At 40.0% G+C, this 20,651-nt stretch overlaps 1 protein-coding gene and 1 pseudogene across 1 annotated transcript; one reads left to right on the forward strand and one right to left on the reverse strand.

Annotated features, from left to right (window-relative positions):
• Window positions 1–299: 299 nt before the first annotated feature.
• On the reverse strand, window positions 300–2,655 carry LOC125197051 (putative zinc finger protein CONSTANS-LIKE 11). The gene is made up of 5 exons (XM_048095747.2): window positions 1,966–2,655; window positions 1,703–1,885; window positions 1,299–1,627; window positions 702–961; window positions 300–614 (listed from the first exon to the last, which is right to left on the reverse strand). The coding sequence occupies exons 1-4, from the start codon at window positions 2,410–2,412 to the stop codon at window positions 829–831; spliced, it is 1,092 nt and encodes a 363-aa protein (XP_047951704.1). The 5' UTR covers window positions 2,413–2,655; the 3' UTR covers window positions 300–614; window positions 702–828.
• Window positions 2,656–3,633: 978 nt separating this feature from the next.
• LOC125195257 (uncharacterized) lies at window positions 3,634–5,114 on the forward strand (annotated as a pseudogene).
• The last annotated feature ends 15,537 nt before the right edge of the window (window positions 5,115–20,651 follow it).

Consider the following 20,651-nt stretch of genomic DNA (forward strand, 5'->3'; position numbering starts at 1 on the left):
AGCAAAAATAAATAAAATCTTTTCCTTTCCCAAAATTTATTAAAAAATACTAATACTATTTTGACAAAACTTCTCCATACAGATTTTCTTACTCTAATCTCGTAGTATTTCATTTCAGTAACATCAACATACCATATGACTCGCATCATATTTTATTTTACCAGCTAAAATGTGAAACAATAGATTTCTCAAGTCTGGTACCGGTTCGATGTGGTCCTTCTGATATAGTATGAACTAAACTGTTTTATGCATGACAAATATGTTAATTAAAAATCAATATCACTAATTAAAATATGAAATTAACAAAATCTCAGTCTCAATAAAAATCTCAATCCGGTTTCATCTTTTCTTACATGGAATGTCAAATAGATGCTGCTTACATTTTCCCAAAAGAAAAAGGGACAAAATTTTCTTCAGGTTTCCATACAGAAAAAATGTTCAAAAAAATTATATTTCCCTTCCCTTCTTGTGTGTAGTCTCATTATTGAAATATCAGATTGTGGTCTCACTATATTATACTGACATTCTCGCTACAGAAGATACCTTTGCTCTTCTTCGTTTCTGTCTATCTCTCATGCGCACCATAGCCTCAACACCAACTCCATCTTCCAAAACTAGTACATATCATCAAAATCATCATCAACATCTCTACTGCTAGTCTGCTACTACACATGATCTTTGTATATAGTCGTATAACTAACCTGGTGTCATGAGGAATTCCCGCGAGGTCCAGGCAGTGCGGCCCAATAGCCTGATCTGCGTTCTGATCGTTGCCATATTTTACAAGTCAGTGTTATTTTCTACAGAAAAAACTCAGAATACCCTTAGCTAGGCTTGATAATGCAGTGCTCCTTCGGGATCATAGTCATAAGTCTCCCCCGACTTCACAAATCTGCCTTTTACGCGTTTTCTTGTATCTGCTCTAGCCTTCCGCGACGCGTACCTTATTTGTTTGCCGAACCTGCATTCATCAAACACCCCAAAATTGAAAAATCACAATTCATAAGCCAAAACAAATAGTAGAACTAAGTAAGGCATCATTCATGTTCTCCACAAATTGAACAAAACACCACATTATAAGCCAAAACCAGCACAAAATGAATCATCTAACCAAATAGTATTGAAATAATCATAAGCCAAGATAAGTACTATCATTATTGCATCATTAACCTCTGCAAAGAAAATTGAGATATTCTAAGTATACCACACCTAACTCTGCATCTAAGCCGAAATTGTTATACCATTAATGCATCATCCATCTATTGCAAAATCGAAATAAATTCAAGAAGATGACATACGTGCGTGTCTTCTTCTTCGCGTTGTACCTCATCTTTGCCTTATCCCTTGCGTGCGGGCTGCTCATAGCTTCAAAATTTGAGTCCCACCGCGAGTCTCCCGTCAGAAACAACGGTGACAACCCACAATCTTGATACTCAGACACGCTACTCTCCCCCTTAATCAGAGGCAAGCTCGAAGATGCTTGCCCGTTCGCACCAAACCCAAGGCCAATCTCAGGAGGACTCATGAGCACGCCCGAGCTCATGCCCTGCAACAAGCTCGTTGCCCCACCCACCGGAGGCGGCTGCGTCTGCAGCCCAATGCAGTCGTGCTGTGCTGGCATTGACGCCTAATTCATAGTACATTATTTATTACACTTATGATTGAAATAGACGTAAGAAAATGAGGAATTAATTGTTTATACCTCATGAGTGATGTTGGATTCTGCCATAGAATTGTTGTTCTCTAATAGCAATGCAGTTAATCCTCCATCATCACATGGAAATCTTGATTGAGCATTTTGAAACATATCATAGCCACTACCAAAGCTCAAAGGCATCCCATCAATGTCAACACTACACATATCCTCATTCTCTTGCATACAATTCTATTGCAAAGCAGACCAACTCTTAATTAGGTGTTCCATTTGATTAGTATTTCAATGATTTTATATGAAATCGGATGTACCTTGTCGAAAAACATGATATCACACTCCCTGCCATACGTGGACGGCAGAAATTTAGGCGGTGGGGGCGGGGGTGGAGACGGAATAGGCCATGTGCCAAACGGCAGATTAATCTCATTCTCGTTATCACCAAATTCCTGGAGAGTGAGCGGCCACATTTTGTAAAGCTCGGTGACGGAAGGACAGCCATTGTAAAAGTTGTGCTTGGCGCGGCGGGAATGAGAACACCCGCCGCTGTCGCATGCCTCGCAGAGGGAGAGCTTCTCGTCGAGGCAGCGAACAACCGCGGGCTCTGAGGAACAGCGGTCGCAGATTAGAGAGCGGAGGTGGCGGAGCGAGACGGCGTTGGCGGAGTGGACGTAGCTGTCGCACTTGAGGCACAGGGCGGCGCCGTCCGACTTGCAGTACACCATCGCCCTCACCGCCCTGCAAACCTCACACTCAGCCATCTAACTCACTCTCTCAATCAATCAATTTTCTTATCACAAAATTGTCGAATTCTTCATCGCAATTATTGGATCATGTATACAATTAATTATCGGAATTGAAAGTGCGAAGCAGTATAATTTATTGGAAAATAAAAATAATTGACCTAAGAATGGAAGATCAGCCGAAATCTTTATTATGAAAAAAAAAGTGGGAGTGATGAGCCATTTAGCGCAGCAGTAATAACTTCGGAAGGGGGAAAGAACGGTGACTTTAGAGTAGTCGGTATTTATAGTCGAGGTTGTGGGCTTGCGACACGTGGCGGGATGTGAAGCGATGTGGAGTGATGATGAGGTGGACAACAACCTGACCTTTTAACTCGCTCAAGGGAGGCTTATAATCAGGACGCGGTTGGAGAAGCAGATGCCGAATATATATTTATACACTTTTTTCAGTATTAGTATTTGTAGTGCTATATCCAATTTAACCTACTAACTTATCATATTTATTGTTGTAGTAGTACTAGTTTTAAGTTTGAGTGTTTCATAGACATTATTTGACGACTTATTTGTTCTTTTGATCTTATATTAGTGAGTAGAATATTAATTGAGATCGTTTGAAACCAAAGAGTCAAAAGTTGGACATTATTCAAGAATGTACATACAAAATCTTGAACAATTTTTTAAGTACAAGGCATCCACAAAGTTGTGCAGTAATAAGTACTAGTGCATTTACATTATTATTACATTAGTATTACTCCCTCCGTCCGGCAATAAGAGTCCCATTCACCAACGGCACGGGTTTTAAGAAAAGGTTTGAGTGTGTAATAAATGCAGTGTGATAGTGGAATTTGGGACCCACTTAAAGTATTTGTTGATTACAAAGCTTATTCATTTTAATTTCTAGGACAGATTTGATTATTTTTTTTTTAATTTTCAAATTTAATATTTTTAGTTTTAAATTTATTATTCCTAATTTAAATTTCTGAAAAACTGAAAATAAGATGGAAAAACACAAATTAACACAAAAAGCTGGCTTCCATTTCACATATGTAGCGAAAACTGTTCAGATTACAAGGAGGGATTACAAAAAATTTCAGATTCCCTCTTAAACATTTTAGAGGGAAATTTGAACTAAAATTTGCCCTAAATTTCAGAATTTGCAGCACCCCTATAAATACATTAACAAGGCTGCATTTAACACAACCTCCACCAACCTCCCAAAAAAACAAAAAATCCAAACATTTTACATTACCATTTCCCTCAGAAAAGCTTCATCATTGGGATGGAGGAGGGGTCAAGACAGAGTCTACACTTAAGCAGCAGTAGGAAGAACTTGGTGGTGCAATTCCTCCTTAAGCATAGCACTGATGGAGTGCTCATAAAAGGGGCAGTGACGGAGGCGGCAGAGGAGTTTGGCATCAGTAGAAAGACTGTTTACAGGATGTGGAAGGCAGCAAAAGAGCAGATGCAAAGGGGGGAACCTGCACACATGGAAGTAAAAGTTAAAGGATATCAACATTCAGACAAGTTGGACCTAGATGAAGAAAAGGTTAGGAATTTATCTGTGCTTGAAAGGTCTTCCATTAGAAAAATGGCAAATAAATTGTCAGTAAGTAAGAGTACAGTTAGTCAGTGGATTAAGGAGGGTAAACTCAAGCCACATACAAATGCTATAAAACCTGCATTGACTGAAGTGAACAAGTTAGCTAGGTTGAAATAGTGTCTTAGTCAACTTCTACCTACCATATCTGCTGGTAGAGTTCAGTTTCAAAGCATGCACAATATAGTCCACATAGATGAAAAATGGTTCTTTATGACCAAGACAACAGACAGGTACTACCTCTTGCCGGATGAAGATGAGCCATATAGGGCATGCAAGTCAAAGAGGTTTATCACCAAAGTGATGTTCATGTGTGCAGTATGTAGACCAGTATTTGGCCCGGATGGCCAGACCAAATTTGATGGAAAGTTGGGTATTTTTCCTTTCACTGAAGTGGTGCCAGCAAAAAGAAAATCAAAGAATAGGCCTAGAGGCACACTTGAGACTAAACCAATTCCAGCAGTCAATAAGGATGTGATGAGAGACTGCCTAGTCCACAAGGTATGCTACTTTTCCCAACCTATCAGATCTTACCTGTTTATATAAAGATCATCATCTAGGAATATTTACTTTTGGTTTACAGATTGTACCAGCTATTAAGGCCAAGTGGCCAGATTGGGCAAGCAAAGAAATTTTCATCCAGCAAGACAATGCCACACCCCACATAAATAGTGTGGATCCTGAATTTGAGGCTGTAGCAAATTCAGATGGATTTAAAATCCAACTGATTTGTCAACTAGCCAATTCGCCTGACACCAACATACTAGACCTTGGCTTTTTCCGGGCTATTCAAACACTGCAGCATGAGAAACCATGCTCTACTGTTGATGAATTGTTGGGAAATGTGTATAGCTCTTATGAAGAGCTATCACCACAGACCCTAAACAAGGTTTTCCTCTCATTGCAGGCTTGCCTTACTCAAATTCTGATATTCAGGGGTGGGAACAACTACAAAGTCCCTCACATTAACAAAGACAGGTTGGAAAGAACAGAGGGGCTGCCTAATGCATTGGATGTGGATGAGAAGCTTGTGAGAGATGTGTTGGAGTACTTACAGCTACCAGAGAACAATGCAGGTGGTGCATATGACATTGGGCCTTTGTCTACTGCTTTTGGGTTCTAAATAGATAGGGGGATGCAATGATGTGTTTTGGAAATCAGGCCTTATATTTTTGGGTAGTAGGTGCTGATTTTTTTGTGTTTTGTATGTAGAAATAGTGCAAAGAACATGTAATGCACATATTCACTGATGTTTAATACCAAGCCCTCAGAAAAGCTTCATCATAGAGCAGGAATAGCCTCCAAACCTCTAAAGGGGTGGCTGAACATTGCATAATTCACCATATTGCATAGATACACAAATCAAGCACCACCAAATCAATCCACAAGGCAACACCAACAGAACCAAGCACCACCAAATCAAATCACAAGCAGCACCAAATTGAACATTGCATAATTCACCATATTGCATAGATACACAATTCAAGCACCACCAAATCAATCCACAAGGCAACACCAACAGAACCAAGCACCACCAAATCAAATCACAAGCATCACCAACATTACCATCAAAATAACCCCAACCAAGCCCTCAGAAAAGCTTCATCATGGGGCAGGAACAGCCTCCAAACCTCTAAAGGGGTGGCTAAATATTTATCAATCCACAAGACAACACCAACACATCCATCAAAGCAACCTCAATGCAGCAACATTACCCTCTGAAAATATTTCAGCATATGGCATTACACATCAAACAACAGATTTAATGCCTCCTAACCCAAATTGGGGGTGGCTAAACATTGCATACTTCACCATATTGCAGAGACAGACACAAATCAAGCACCACAAAATCATATCCACAAGGTAACACCAACATATCCATCAAAGCAACCTCAATGCAGCAACATTAACCTCAGAAAATATTTCATCATATGGAAGTACACATAAAACAACAGATTTAGTGCCTCCAGCCCAAATTGGGGGTGGCTCAAACACAAGACAACCATAGCCCATAAAAACCCCAAAGCAATCAAATCTAAGAACCTCCAAACCCTAGATAGAGGGTGGTTCTCAGTAAACTCACAAATTCAGAGAAGATCCGCCATGCCAGGCAAGAGCATCACCAAGAAGCTCTTGAACCACTCCTCCTCCTCTACTGGACGCCTCCTCCGTCGCTTGGTGGCCGGAGTTTCAGGGACTACAGTTGGGAACGGATCGAGCTCCGTCAATGGAGATTCAGGGACAATGGTGGAGACAGAATCGCTCTCCCACCAAGAGCCCAGCTTATAGTCTGGTGTGTCGGGCACTATCAACAAATCGGCGTCCAGATCCTCCAGATCTGGCGATTCTGAGGGAAGGTCCATGAATTCGGACTCCATCTCCACTGGGATATCATCCCATGATGTCTTCCAATAGATTTCCCGATTTGGGGAAATCGGAGGAATGGGTGAAAGGAGAGACGGCGTGGGTGGTTCCATTTGAGCGCCGGAGGAGGCGATTTGGGTGGGAGGAGGAGGAGGCGGCGATTTAGGGTTTTTGAGACAGAATCGGTAGTGAGAGATGAGAGAGAGAGAGGGTGAGGAATTGAATGTGAATCGAGAATAGAGGATGGGTGGGGAAAATTAATTGTTGAATTATTTTTGGGCATGCCATTTTTGTAATTTAAGTGAATGAGTAAGGGTATTTAATTTATCCAAATATGGAAAGGGCAACCGGGACTCCTATTCGCGGACGTCCGAAAATGGTAAAACGGGACTCTTATTGGCGGACGGAGGGAGTATGTTTGCTTGGATAACTAATCCATTCTAGAATGATCTAAATATTTCTTCTAATAGTACGTCTATTATATAAATAAATAGTAGTACTGAATTTCGTTATTAACTAATACTATTTCTTCACTGTTTTTCTTTTTTCACTTTTACTAAATCAGTTGCGTTATAAACACTTGCATTGCAAAACTCTGTTACCTTTAAGTGATATAGGAAATGGAGTATACTTCTGTAACAGCCCGACATTTTTAGGGTATAATAAATGCGGCGACTGCTACTTAGGCGAACTTAAATACAACAAGAACATAGACTAGGGTTTCATTTAAAGAGATTTGACCCTAGCATTTAATGAAGTATCAAGGCAAAAGTCAACGGCTAACTCACAAGAATCAAGACTTAATAGATTAGGCTCAAAAGTCAAAGGCTTAGCATAATTCCAACAAAACGCAATAATTCCCCTCATTCCAAAACAAAGAAATAAGTTCACAATAACCAAAAATAATAAGTTTTCCAAAAATATTCAGCGGAAGCATTTCAAGAGAAAGCGGAGCCATGTATGAAGACACGACTACACTTATAGTTTCAAACATCCATTTTATTCGAATCAATCTTCTCAACACCACCGACCACCTATCGCCGCTCAACCTGCACATAGGGAAAACACATGCAGGGCTGAGTATTTTAAACATACTCAGTGGACTCATGCCAAAACATTTTATAGTTATGCCACCCTTACCATAGTGAACTCGAGGTTTTGCATTTATTTAAAGATAAGCACCGAGTATCACAAAAATATATAATAGACTGGCCAGTCAAACAATACCTCTCATTTTCTCATCATTTCCACAATCACAATCACAATCATTCCATAGTGCGACGAAAGTGTGGCCACACTTTTCGCCCACGAGACCGGCCGACTAGCAAGGACGGCTCCCGATCCCACCGTGTACACAGCCTGGTAGGGTTTGCGGCCCTACTCAGACCCGAATTCGTTTATATAGCCACTGTAGCCTAATGGAGCGTACTCACAATCTAGGCATCAGGCACTCACAATATCCAAAATAATTTGTAGGCATAGCATAACAGTTCAATCCACCCTTATTTCTCCAACATCATAAATTTGCACATAGAAGAGAATTTAGAATAAAGCCCACCTCGATTTTCTTCAAGTTCAACAAAAAATGCACTTCTTCTTGATATCCCACCGGGAACGCGAACTATCACCTTTAGTTCATATATTTCAAATAAGTCTCAAATCATGGATTTAAAATTATGCATGATCTCACGTTTCCCTTTTCCCTTCGATTATTTTCCAAAATCAACAATCAAAATCAAAGTACGATTATCCTATCGTTTTTATTCACACAACAACTCCAGATCTTTCATCAAATCGTGTCACGCATGAGTGTTCTTCCACACACAACACACGCACACACACCACGCATGTACACGCCTACCGAGGCGTGCACACACACACACACACGGTCACACTCACACATGCATCAAATTTCACCGATTAATTTCCCCCTTCACTCGATCTAAATGCATGTGGACTCAAGAACACCGATTAATCGGTAGAGGAAGAAAAGATTAATATTAGAAGTACCTTTTCTTGCAAAAACAAACGGTAGAAACAAGTAGAATCTTGATTCTTCAATGAATTCTTGAATTGCAGCTTCAATTCTTCTCCAAAAGATGAAGAATTAATGGAGAAAGTAGAAGAAAAATTTGAGAGAGTGGGGAGAGAGATATGTCGAGATTGAGGGAGAGTGGGGAACGGTTTTTGGGGTCTAGGGTTTTGGTCTTCTCTCTTATTTATAGAGTACAAGATATAATATCTTTAATTAAATAAATTAAAGATTTAGGAGAGATTTAGGGGGGTTAGGCGTTAAAATAGTTGAGAAATAGGGGGTTTTCGAATTTCAAGCTATTTTAATAGCTTTTGATTTAAATTTGAATATTTCACGGAGTAGAATAAAATATCACGGAGCAAGAATAAAATAAAAATACTCTCCAAATAAATAGGAAAAGTGGCGTGTAGTTTGCCTTTCACAAAAGGAATTTAATTTAAAAATCCTAATTTAATTAAGATATTGTAGGATCTCCTTAGATTTGGCAAGATATGCTAGGATATTTGAATTTATTTATGGAAGAGAATAAACAAGGGATCAAATAAAATAATAAAGTAATCCCTTCTCCCATAAAATAGGATTTTCGAAAAATCCCTCTAGACCAGCATAGGGTTTTCGAAATTTTCATGAAATAAAGGAATAATCGGACTTTGGATTTAATTTGGATAATTATCCCAAGCAATAATTAAATCCAAGAAAAATAGGATTTCTTTCCCATAAATAGGAGAGGGTCGAAAATTTCCACATACTTAAATAATGCTCCTATTAAATTCTCACTCATCCCTTAGAATAATATTTCACCACAAATATTATTTCTTCCCACATAAAAATATCCACATTTTCGAAATTCACCTCCACTTCACATTTTCAACTGACTTTGACCATTCCACGGCCACGTCATATTTTCCACAATATTGACTATTCAATAGCCACGTCACATATTCAACAAGTTGACCATTCAACTAAATCTCAACTCAAAAATCGTAATTTAGGTCACATAGCATATTGCAATTAATTCACTCATCAATTTAATTCCACATATCTTAGCATTAAAAGCATTTAATGCAAAATTTTCACGTCATAAAAATTAGGGTTCGAAAAAGCGGGGCGTTACATCCTACCACTCTTAAAAGAAATTTCGTCCCGGAATTTGGTACCTTCATGGAAAGAGTTCCGGGTACATTTCCATCATCTTATCCTCGAGCTCCCACGTGGCTTCCTCGTATTCATGGTTTCTCCAAAGTACTTTCACGCTAGCAATGGATTTGTTCCTCAAGATTTGAACTTTACGGTCCAAGATCATCTGTGGTCGCTCCTCGTAACTCAAATCTGGATTCAAAGCAACTTCTTCATAGTGAATCACGTGTTTCGGGTCGAACACATACTTCCGCAACTGTGACACTTGGAAAACGTTGTGTACGTTCCCAAAGTTCGGCGGTAGCGCTAATCGATAGGCTATGGGTCCTACTCCTTCAAGAATTTCATAAGGACCGATAAATCGTGGTTTCAATTTTCCCTTAACACCAAAACGCGTTATCCCTTTCGAAGGGGATACTTTGAGAAATACTTTATCACCGACTTGAAATTGTAAGTCGGTCCGTCGGACGTCAGCGTAAGACTTTTGTCTATCCTGGGCTTCCTTCATTCTCACACGGATTTGTCGAACAATTTCGATCATCTCCTCGACTTCGTCGGGTCCAAGTACCCTTCGTTCGCCAACTTCATCCCAATAGAGCGGTGATCTACACTTTCTTCCGTAGAGTGCCTCATACGGAGCCATGTTAATTGTTGCTTGGAAGCTGTTGTTGTAAGCGAATTCTATCAACGGTAGTGCGGTCTCCCAACTTCCGCCTCGGTCGAGCACCACGGCTCTTAGCATATCTCGAGAGTATGTATCGTCCTCTCGGATTGTCCATCGGACTGCGGGTGAAACGCCGTGCTAAAGTTCAATCGTGTTCCAAGCTCGCGCTGTAGACTAATCCAAAATTTTGACGTGAACTTCGGGTCACGATCAGACGTAATCGTCACTGGGACTCCATGCAATCGCACGATTTCTCTTATGTAGATACGCGTTAGTCTATCCGATCCATGCGTTATCGGAATCGGTATGAAATGCGCACATTTGGTAAGTCGATCCACAATCACCCAAATGGCGGTGTTTCCTTTGAGAGTCTTTGGCAAAGTCGTCACGAAATCCATGGTGATGTGCTCCCACTTCCACTCGAGTATTTCCAACGGTTGTAATTTTCCATAAGGTCGTTGATGTAAAGCCTTCACCTGCTGGCAGGCTAAGCAACGCTCCACAAATGTCGCGATATCCTTCTTCATGCCATTCCACCAAAATGACTTCTTCAAGTCTTGGTACATTTTCGTGCTTCCCGGGTGAGCAGTGTATGGAGTCTCATGAGCTTCACTCATGATCTCATTCTTGAGTTCCTCGTTGTCGGGCACGCATAGTCTTCCTTCAAAGATGAGGGCATTGTCGGACTCCTCACTAAAACTTCCCGATTTGCCTGTTCTCACTTCTACTCGAATTTCTTCGAGTTTCGCATCCATTCGTTGCGCTGCAACGATTCTCGTTTTCAAATCTGGTTCCACTACTAAGGTGGCGATTCGTCTTTCCACCGTTTCAGGTGCCCTTATTACTTCCAAACGCAAATTCCCAAACTCCCGTATCAAACTTTTCTCTTCCGTTAGGAAAGCTAGTTGCGAATGATTCTTTCGGCTCAAAGCATCTGCCACTACATTTGCTTTGCCGGGGTGGTAATTGATACCACAATCGTAGTCCTTCACCAGTTCGAGCCACCTTCGTTGTCGCATGTTTAAGTCCTTCTGCTCGAAGAAGTATTTCAAGCTCTTGTGGTCCGTAAAGATTTCACATCGAACTCCGTAGAGATGATGCCTCCAAATCTTTAGGGCGTGTACCACTGCTGCTAACTCCAAATCGTGTGTTGGGTAATTCAACTCGTGCGGTCTCAACTGTCGTGACGCGTAGGAGATCACCTTGTTGTTTTGCATCAACACGCATCCTAGTCCAACCTTCGAAGCATCGGTGTAGACTACTGGCACAGCTAAAACTGGCGCGGTTGTCAACTTCTCCTTCAAGAGTTGAAAGCTTGCTTCACACTCTGGGGTCCAATTCACCTTGACTCCCTTCTTAAGTTGTTGCGTCATTGGTCTCGCTATCTTGGAGAACCCTTCTATAAACCTTCGGTAGTATCCTGCCAAGCCTAGGAAACTCCGAATCTCGTTTGGGGTTGATGGTGACTTCCATTGTTGTACGGCTTCCACTTTGGCGGGGTTCACTTTGATTCCTTCTGCCGATACAATGTGTCCAAGAAAGTTTACTTCTTTCAGCCAAAATTCACACTTGCTGAATTTGGCGTATAACTTCTCGTTTCTCAAAGTCTCCAAAGCGATCCGTAGATGCTCCTCGCTCCTTCTCGTTCTTCGAGTAGACTAAAACGTCATCGATGAACACCAAGATGAATTTATCCAAGTACGGGTGGAAAACCCGATTCATCAAATCCATGAATACCGCTGGGGCATTCGTCAGTCCAAACGGCATTACAACGAACTCGTAGTGTCCATATCTTGTGCGAAACGCAGTCTTCGGTATATCCTCCCTTCGTACTCGTAGCTGGTGATATCCGGACCTCAAGTCCATCTTTGAAAAGACTCCGGCTCCTCGAAGTTGATCGAACAAGTCATCTATCCTCGGCAGTGGATACTTGTTCTTAAGAGTCAATTTGTTTAGCTCCCTATAGTCGATGCACATCCTCATCGATCCATCCTTCTTCTTTACGAAAAGAACTGGTGCGCCCCACGGCGAAACATTAGGCCTAACAAAACCTAGGTCCATGAGCTCTTGGAGTTGTATCTTGAGTTCCTCCAACTCCTTAGGCGTCATTCGACATGGTGCTTTGGATACGGGTGCTGCTCCAGGCTCGAGATCGATCGTGAACTCCAATTATCGATCCGGCGGTGGTCCAGGTAACACTTCGGGAAAAACATCTGGAAATTCCCGCACAACAGCGACGTCTTCCACTCTTCTTTCATCATTCTCCTCGCCGTGAAGATAGACGAGATAGGCAGGTCGCCCCTTTCTCATCATCGCGGTAGCTTGCAGTGCAGAGATTATCGCAGTTCGCCGGTTCCTCGAGATGCCATGATACACGATAGGTTCCTTTCCCGGAGCTTGTAGGGATATTTGCCTCTCCTTACATCGAATCGTTGCGTAATTCGCGGCCAAACAGTCCATTCCTAGGATCACGTCGGTATCTTTCATCGCTATAACTTGCAAATCGTGAGCGACTATCTTAAGTTCTCCTAGAACGATTTCTATGTTCGAGCACGTTCGAGATATTTCTATCGTTCCTCCTACTGGTGAGAACACCATAATCCTATGTTCAGATTCGCTAGTAGACAAGCCCAACGTGTGCACACACAACTCAGATATAAACGAGTGTGACGCGCCCGTATCAAACAACACAACAACAGGGGTGTTGAGAATTTCGCCCATACCTGTCAAGTTTCCTTTCTCGTGTTCATCTTGTTCTTTCTTCGGCTTCTTTTGCTCCAACGCGAACGCTCTAGCTTGTGGAGGAAGTCTTGGGCGGTGAGGTTGTTGTTGCCGCGACGATTGGTCGCGATTTCCTCTCAATTCACCTTGCGGTGCCCTCGATGGCTGACGGGATCCTTGATCGTTCTGCCTTGATCCCGATCCTACCTTGTTATTTGCACACTCCCTAGAGTAGTGGCCGTTTCCTCCGCACGTGTAGCACTTGACGACGTTCTGATATCGGCATTCTCCGAAATGTTACTTAGAGCACACATTGCACTGCGGTGCCTTGGGTCGATACTCTCCTCTCTGGCTAGACGTATATTGTCCTCCTCCATGCTGGGATCGGTGCTGATTCGAATGGTGTCGCTTCCCATCGTAGAAATTCCTAGAATCCTCCCACTTTCTCTTCTCTCGGGAGTGATGTGATGGGGGCAGGGACGGTGCAGAGTTCTCCTTTGCTCTCTCTCTAGGCATTGCTGCCTCAATATCCAACGCGAGTGCCAAAGCTTTAGCGTAAGTGAGCCTCCCTCGACTGGCCAAAGACATCTTTATCTCGGACCTTAGTCCCTCTCGGAACTTGTCCGACAGCTTCTCGTCAGTGTCGACTTGGTCAGGGGCGTATTGGGTCATGCTGTTGAGCGCTCGATCGTACTCGGTCACGGTCATGCGTCCTTGAGTCAGATTATGGAACTCGGATGCCTTCGCTTTCCGGTAGCTCTTAGGCACATACTTGTTGTACAATTCAGTCTTGAAATCTACCCACGTCATTGGTTCCACTTGATCTCGCGTCAAGGTCTTCGTTCTAGTATCCCAACAAAAGTCGGCTGCTTCGATTAGTTGGTGAGTAACACCACTCATCCGTTCCCTATCATTGCATCCCAAGATTGCGAAGATACGCTCTATCGCGCGGATACATGCTTCGGCCTTGGCCGGTTCTCCAAGTCCGTCAAACACAGGTGGTTCCTGTTCCAAAAACAGCTTCACTATTTCCCGATCAACCGGGGGTGGGGGAGGTGGCGGTGTCTGAACTGACTGCGTCACACTTTCCTCGCTTGAAGGCGGAGGTGTCGGTTGACGGTTATGGCGTCTCGGCGGCATTCTGATTTATCAATACACGGATTATTCTCAAAATTCTAACAACAGTCGCGTGGTATAACAAGGTGCATAGGACAATTGTTTTGGTGTATATGGCCAAGCAAAAGTTCATCACATAGGTGGATTTCACAAGTAGTGCCAAAGATCACAAAATCGGTTGCACCATAGGGTATCAAAAGAATCATTGGTCCTTATCAACAAGGTAACTGTAATCAAGAGGCACTTATGAAATTCAAGTGGCAAGTATAAGGCGCAATAAGATATTCAAAGATAGCGGTGTGATGATATGATGGCATGATAACATAGTGATAGAAAATTTTCTCAATGGCATGGGAACAATATGGAAATCCATTGCATCATAAGGTAGCGAGATCGGAATGAAAAATAAAAATTCTCCCCATAGCATAATAATCAAAAACATTGCCTCAAAGAGGTCTTAGTATCAACGGAATTTCAAAAGAGCAAAAGAAATAGAAAGATACTGCAAATGGTTAGCAAAAATATTCCAAAAATATGGGGGAAGCAAAACAATGTTTTCCACGACTATCACTCCTAGTCGATATCGTTCATGTCCTCTTCGGGGTCCTCATCCTCATCGACATTTCCCATGTCCAAATCGTGCCCTTCCTCGTAAGGTTCCTCGTCCTCGCTTGATCCATCAACATCCGGGGGCGGAGGGGTTATCGCACGCATGTCCTCCACGTTCCCATTTATGACCAACGGGTTAGACGTACGAGTCCTAAGCCTTGGTTTAGTAGGGACACGATCAACGTGTGGCTCCTTATCACGACGATATCTCCATCGACGAGCTTGACTCGGCGGATACTTGTGCGCTGGGGGACTAAGCGGCGCTCCATCCCTTGCAGCTGCCATGGCTGGGAGTAGCACTCCAATTAAGCCGATCATATCGCCTCGAGGCTTGTACTCGGGCGGACTGAACCACGTAAACGGTATCGCAGCTTGAGCAGTCCATTCGCTCCATGGAGAAGGCAGGCTGTGGATCAACCTCGAGATCCCCGCGTGATGGGTAACTCCTCCATACGCGTATGCATCCATCCAGCGATCGTAGAATTCCGTGACGTAGGTTAGGAGAAAGGACTTTCCATCCCACTCAAACTCCTGATAGGTCTCGACAGGGAAAACCTTGTTCTTCGCGTAACGGTCGCGCATCGGTGCGTAATACTGATTAGGCATCTACAAAAGAAATCTCAGCATCAGAACAAGGATCGAAGAAAATATCAATAGTGCTTTTCGAATGATGCTGAGAGTATACGAGGGATATATATATATAGGTCGAACGATAGAGGTGTGAAGATAATATCATATCAAGAATAAACGGAATTTCATTTCCGAGACAAAAGGCTCGTATATGTATATATATATTGTTCGCATTTCGATAGTTCAAAATTTCGTTCTCGCAAGTTCGTTCGCCTTGCATTCGGCGTTTTTATGCCTCCAAGTTCGATATCGTCATACAAATTTTCCAATCACAACACGATTTTCAACCAAGTAAAGCACGCTCAAGTTCAACTCATAACGTTGTTCATCGAACAATCACGCAATCACAAATCATATAGAATTTCATTTATTCAATTCATAGCGATCTTGGTCGCAAATCACTTGCATAACAGCATTCATCTTTTATTTTTGCATAATCACAGTTAGCAATTTCAATTGCATTCATAATCATCAATTCATATTCCAACACAAATTTCCAAATATCACAACGACTTCCCTTCGCTTCATCTTTCAACATTTCATGATTCAAATCGATATTCAAAGATACGGGTTACCTCATTCTTTGTGGTTGAGCGGAGACGAGTCGTGGTGTTGAGTCTTCAACAATTATTATTTAATCAATTCCCACAAATTTCAGATTTTAAGACAACAAGACTCTTGGGTCCAGAGCGGAAAGAAACTGAGGCTCTGATACCAACTGTAACAGCCCGACATTTCTAGGGTATAATAAATGCGGCGACTGCTACTTAGGCGAACTTAAATACAACAAGAATAGAGACTAGGGTTTCATTTAAAGAGATTTGACCCTAGCATTTAACGAAGTATCAAGGCAAAAGTCAACGGCTAACTCACGAGAATCAAGACTTAATAGATTAGGCTCAAAAGTCAAAGGCTTAGCATAATTCCAACAAAACGCAATAATTCCCCTCATTTCAAAACAAAGAATTAAGTTCACCATAACCAAAAATAATATGTTTTCCAAAAATATTCAGCGGAAGCATTTCAAGAGAAAGCGGAGCCATGTATGAAGACACGACTACACTTATAGTTTCAAACATCCATTTTATTCGAATCAATCTTCTCAACACCACCGACCGCCCATCGCCGCTCAACCTGCACATAGGGAAAACACATGCAGGGCTGAGTATTTTAAACATACTCAGTGGACTCATGCCAAAACATTTTATAGCATAGTGAACTCGAGGTTTTGCATTTATTTAAAGATAAGCATCGAGTATCACAAAAATATATAATAGACTGGGCAGTCAAACAATATCTCTCATTTTCTCATCATTTCCACAATCACAATCACAATCATTCCATAGTGCGACGAAAGTGTGGCCACACTTTTCGCCCACGAGACCGGCCGACTAGCAAGGACGGCTCCCGATCCCACCGTGTACACAGCCTGGTAAGGTTTGCGGCCCTACTCAGACCCAAATTCGTTTATATAGCCACTGTAGCCTAATGGAGCGTACTCACAATATAGGCATCAGGCACTCACAATATCCAAAATAATTTGTAGGCATGGCATAACAGTTCAATCCACCCTTATTTCTCCAACATCATAAATTTGCACATAGAAGAGAGTTTAGAATAAAGCCCACCTCGATTTTCTTCGAGTTCAACAAAAAATGCACTTCTTCTTGTTATCCCACCGGGAACGCGAACTATCACCTTTAGTTCATATTTTTCAAATAAGTCTCAAATCATGGATTTAAAATTATGCATGATCTCACGTTTCCCTTTTCCCTTCGATTATTTTCCAAAATCAACAATCAAAATCAAAGTACGATTATCCTATCGTTTTTATTCACACAACAACTCCAGATCTTTCATCAAATCGTGTCACGCATGAGTGTTCTTCCACACACAACACACGCACACACACCACGCATGTACACGCCTACCGAGGCGTGCACACACACACACACACACGGTCACACTCACACATGCATCAAATTTCACCGATTAATTTCCCCCTTCACTCGATCTAAATGCATGTGGACTCAAGAACACCGATTAATCGGTAGAGGAAGAAAAGATTAATATTAGAAGTACATTTTCTTGCAAAAACAAACGGTAGAAATAAGTAGAATCTTGATTCTTCAATGAATTCTTGAATTGCAGCTTCAATTCTTCTCCAAAAGATGAAGAATTAATGGAGAAAGTAGAAGAAAAATTTGAGAGAGTGGGGAGAGAGATATGTCGAGATTGAGGGAGAGTGGGGAACGGTTTTTGGGGTCTAGGGTTTTGGTCTTCTCTCTTATTTATAGAGTACAAGATATAATATCTTTAATTAAATAAATTAAAGATTTAGGAGAGATTTAGGGGGGTTAGGCGTTAAAATAGTTGAGAAATAGGGGGTTTTCGAATTTCAAGCTATTTTAATAGCTTTTGATTTAAATTTGAATATTTCACGGAGTAGAATAAAATATCACGGAGCAAGAATAAAATAAAAATACTCTCCAAATAAATAGGAAAAGTGGCGTGTAGTTTGCCTTTCACAAAAGGAATTTAATTTAAAAATCCTAATTTAATTAGGATATTGTAGGATCTCCTTAGATTTGGCAAGATATGCTAGGATATTTGAATTTATTTATGGAAGAGAATAAACAAGGGATCAAATAAAATAATAAAGTAATCCCTTCTCCCATAAAATAGGATTTTCGAAAAATCCCTCTAGACCAGCATAGGGTTTTCGAAATTTTCATGAAATAAAGGAATAATCGGACTTTGGATTTAATTTGGATAATTATCCCAAGCAATAATTAAATCCAAGAAAAATAGGATTTCTTTCCCATAAACAGGAAAGGGTCGAAAATTTCCACATACTTAAATAATGCTCCTATTAAATTCTCACTCATCCCTTAGAATAATATTTCACCACAAATATTATTTCTTCCCACATCAAAATATCCACATTTTCGAAATTCACCTCCACTTCACATTTTCAAACGACTTTGACCATTCCACGGCCACGTCATATTTTCCACAATATTGACTATTCAATAGCCACGTCACATATTTAACAAGTTGACCATTCAACTAAATCTCAACTCAAAAATCGCAATTTAGGTCACATAGCATATTGCAATTAATTCACTCATCAATTTAATTCCACATATCTTAGCATTAAAAGTATTTAATGCAAAATTTCCACGTCACAAAAATTAGGGTTCGAAAAAGCGGGGCGTTACAACTTCAAATAAAAAATACTGATAGAATTTTGGTACGAAGGAACTATGATATTAGTAGATAAAAATAAAAATTTTGAATTAAATAATAAAATACAACTTAGTTGGTAAATTATTAATCAATCTTTAATATTATGTCTGTTCCTAAAAATAGAAATTCTTTCTAAGTTCATTCCCAAAAAATATAAATTTTATAATTTAGGAAATCTCTTTATTTTTAAGAAGGTAGAACTCATTTTCTACTAACATATGTATTTTTCTTTCTATTTTTTTATTTTATCATTTTTTATATTAAACTTATGTCATTTCGAAAGGTTGTATTTTTATAGAATGGATGGAGTAAAAAATAGTAAGATAAATAGTTCAATATTGAGGAAATTAGTTTTTTTATAAAATCCTAGAATAAAAATTTTAAAGTGTTACATGAGGGGCTACGACAAATAGGACTTGTGTACCTAAAACACTCGTGCGTACCTTCCAAAAACAGCTAGGATAATACGGGAACGGGTCCCCTGCTGTGGAGAAATCACAGCAGGGGCTGCTGTGGTGAAGAAACGGCGCCGTATTGTATCAATTACCTCAGCTTTTTGCTTATTCAATTAAGTGGTAGTATAACACCTGATGCGGAAGTATTCCTTATATATTTGATCAATGATTTAAGTATTCCACTAATCTATCCTCCACACCTCCACACTGCTACAAATAAATCAGAATACTGTATTGAAAAAACGACTGTATTGTATCAATGCTTGAAAGCCAATTTATATTAAAATATACCGATCTCAATTATAATATACTAATATTACACTAAAAATTAATTTCAAAACGTTATTAAAAATCCTTTTGTGTTATTCTTTAAATTTTATTTAGTGTAATATTATAATTGAGAGTTAATATTGTAAGTGATTTAAATTAATATTTTTTTTAAAAAATTCTGATCTCATAAATTTTAAAATTGAAATAAAATCATACTCCTACTATCATATTTTTTATTGTATGTACACCTTCCGTCCCAAGGTAGTTAAGTCATATTTTTTTCGGGTTGGTTGTCCCAAAGTAGTTGATTCATTTCCTTTTTTAGAAAAAATTTTATCTTCTCTCGTACTTTACTCTTTTTTCATCTTTCACTTTCTTCACTTTAACATTTAACATATGAATTTTTTAAATCTTGTACCCAAAAAAAAATGTCACAACTACCTTGCGACAGATGGAGTTTCAATTTTGACAATCACAAAACAATTAAAAAATGAATGTTATATTCGAGTCTTTAAGTTGTGAAATTAGTCAGAATTCAACAAAAAAAATTGTGATTTAATATAAATTATCACTAAATTTATATAAAAATTGAGTTTTCAAATAAATTTTTAGTCTAGAACAATTTAGAAATGAAATTAATAATTCCCTTATTGCCTTCAATAAGCTTTATTTAATAGTGATTTTAAATAATATACTGATATTACATTATCTTATAATAGTACTACTAGTTAAATTACTAAAAAATTATATTCAAGAAACTATTACTTATGCTACTCAAGAATCACTATTCAACAAATTATTAAATATTCTGATTTCGAAACTATTACTTATACTACTCAAGAATCACTATTCAACAAATTATTAAATATTCTGATTTCATTTGTAGCGGTGTGGAGGTGTGGATGATATATTAGTGCAATATTTACTTTAATCATTGATCAAATATATAAGCAATACTACTGCCGCATCAAGTATTATACTAGGAGTATCACTTAATTGAATAAGCAAAAAGTTGAGGTAATTGATACAATACGGCGCCGTTTCTTCCCCACAGCAGCCCCTGCTGTGATTTCTCCACAGCAGGGGATCCGTTCCCGGATAATACTCTCTTCGTCCCATAAAAGATGTCACATTTTTCTTTTTACTTTGTCCCACAAAAGATGTCACATTTTTCTTTTTGAAAAAAGTTGTCTCTCACATGAATATAAAAGTTATATTTTTTCTTTCCAATTAACACGCAAAACAAAACCTGCTAAAATCTTGTACTGTCACACATCTTTTGTGGGACGGAGGGAGTATTACAAAATAATCTGTAAAATCTTGAAATGGGTTTAACGGCGGATGCAAGCGCAACGTGGGCGCACAAGATTACCCCACAGCAGATAAGATAGCGCTTCGCAGCTGCGCCCT

Source organism: Salvia hispanica, chromosome 4 (genome assembly GCF_029641045.1).
Source record: "Salvia hispanica isolate PSC_SH4W2 chromosome 4, Shi_PSC_v1, whole genome shotgun sequence".
NCBI classification, from domain to species: domain Eukaryota; kingdom Viridiplantae; phylum Streptophyta; class Magnoliopsida; order Lamiales; family Lamiaceae; genus Salvia; species Salvia hispanica.

Bases quoted from the DNA above. Each gene is read 5' to 3' on its own strand.
- LOC125197051 (XM_048095747.2), bottom strand. From the start codon at position 2,412: ATGGCTGAGTGTGAGGTTTGCAGGGCGGTGAGGGCGATGGTGTACTGC. The intron at 1,628-1,702 runs GTATAAACAATT...ACTATGAATTAG, and splicing joins AATCCAACATCACTCATGAG to GCGTCAATGCCAGCACAGCA. The intron at 962-1,298 runs GTATGTCATCTT...TGATGAATGCAG, and splicing joins GCGAAGAAGAAGACACGCAC to GTTCGGCAAACAAATAAGGT.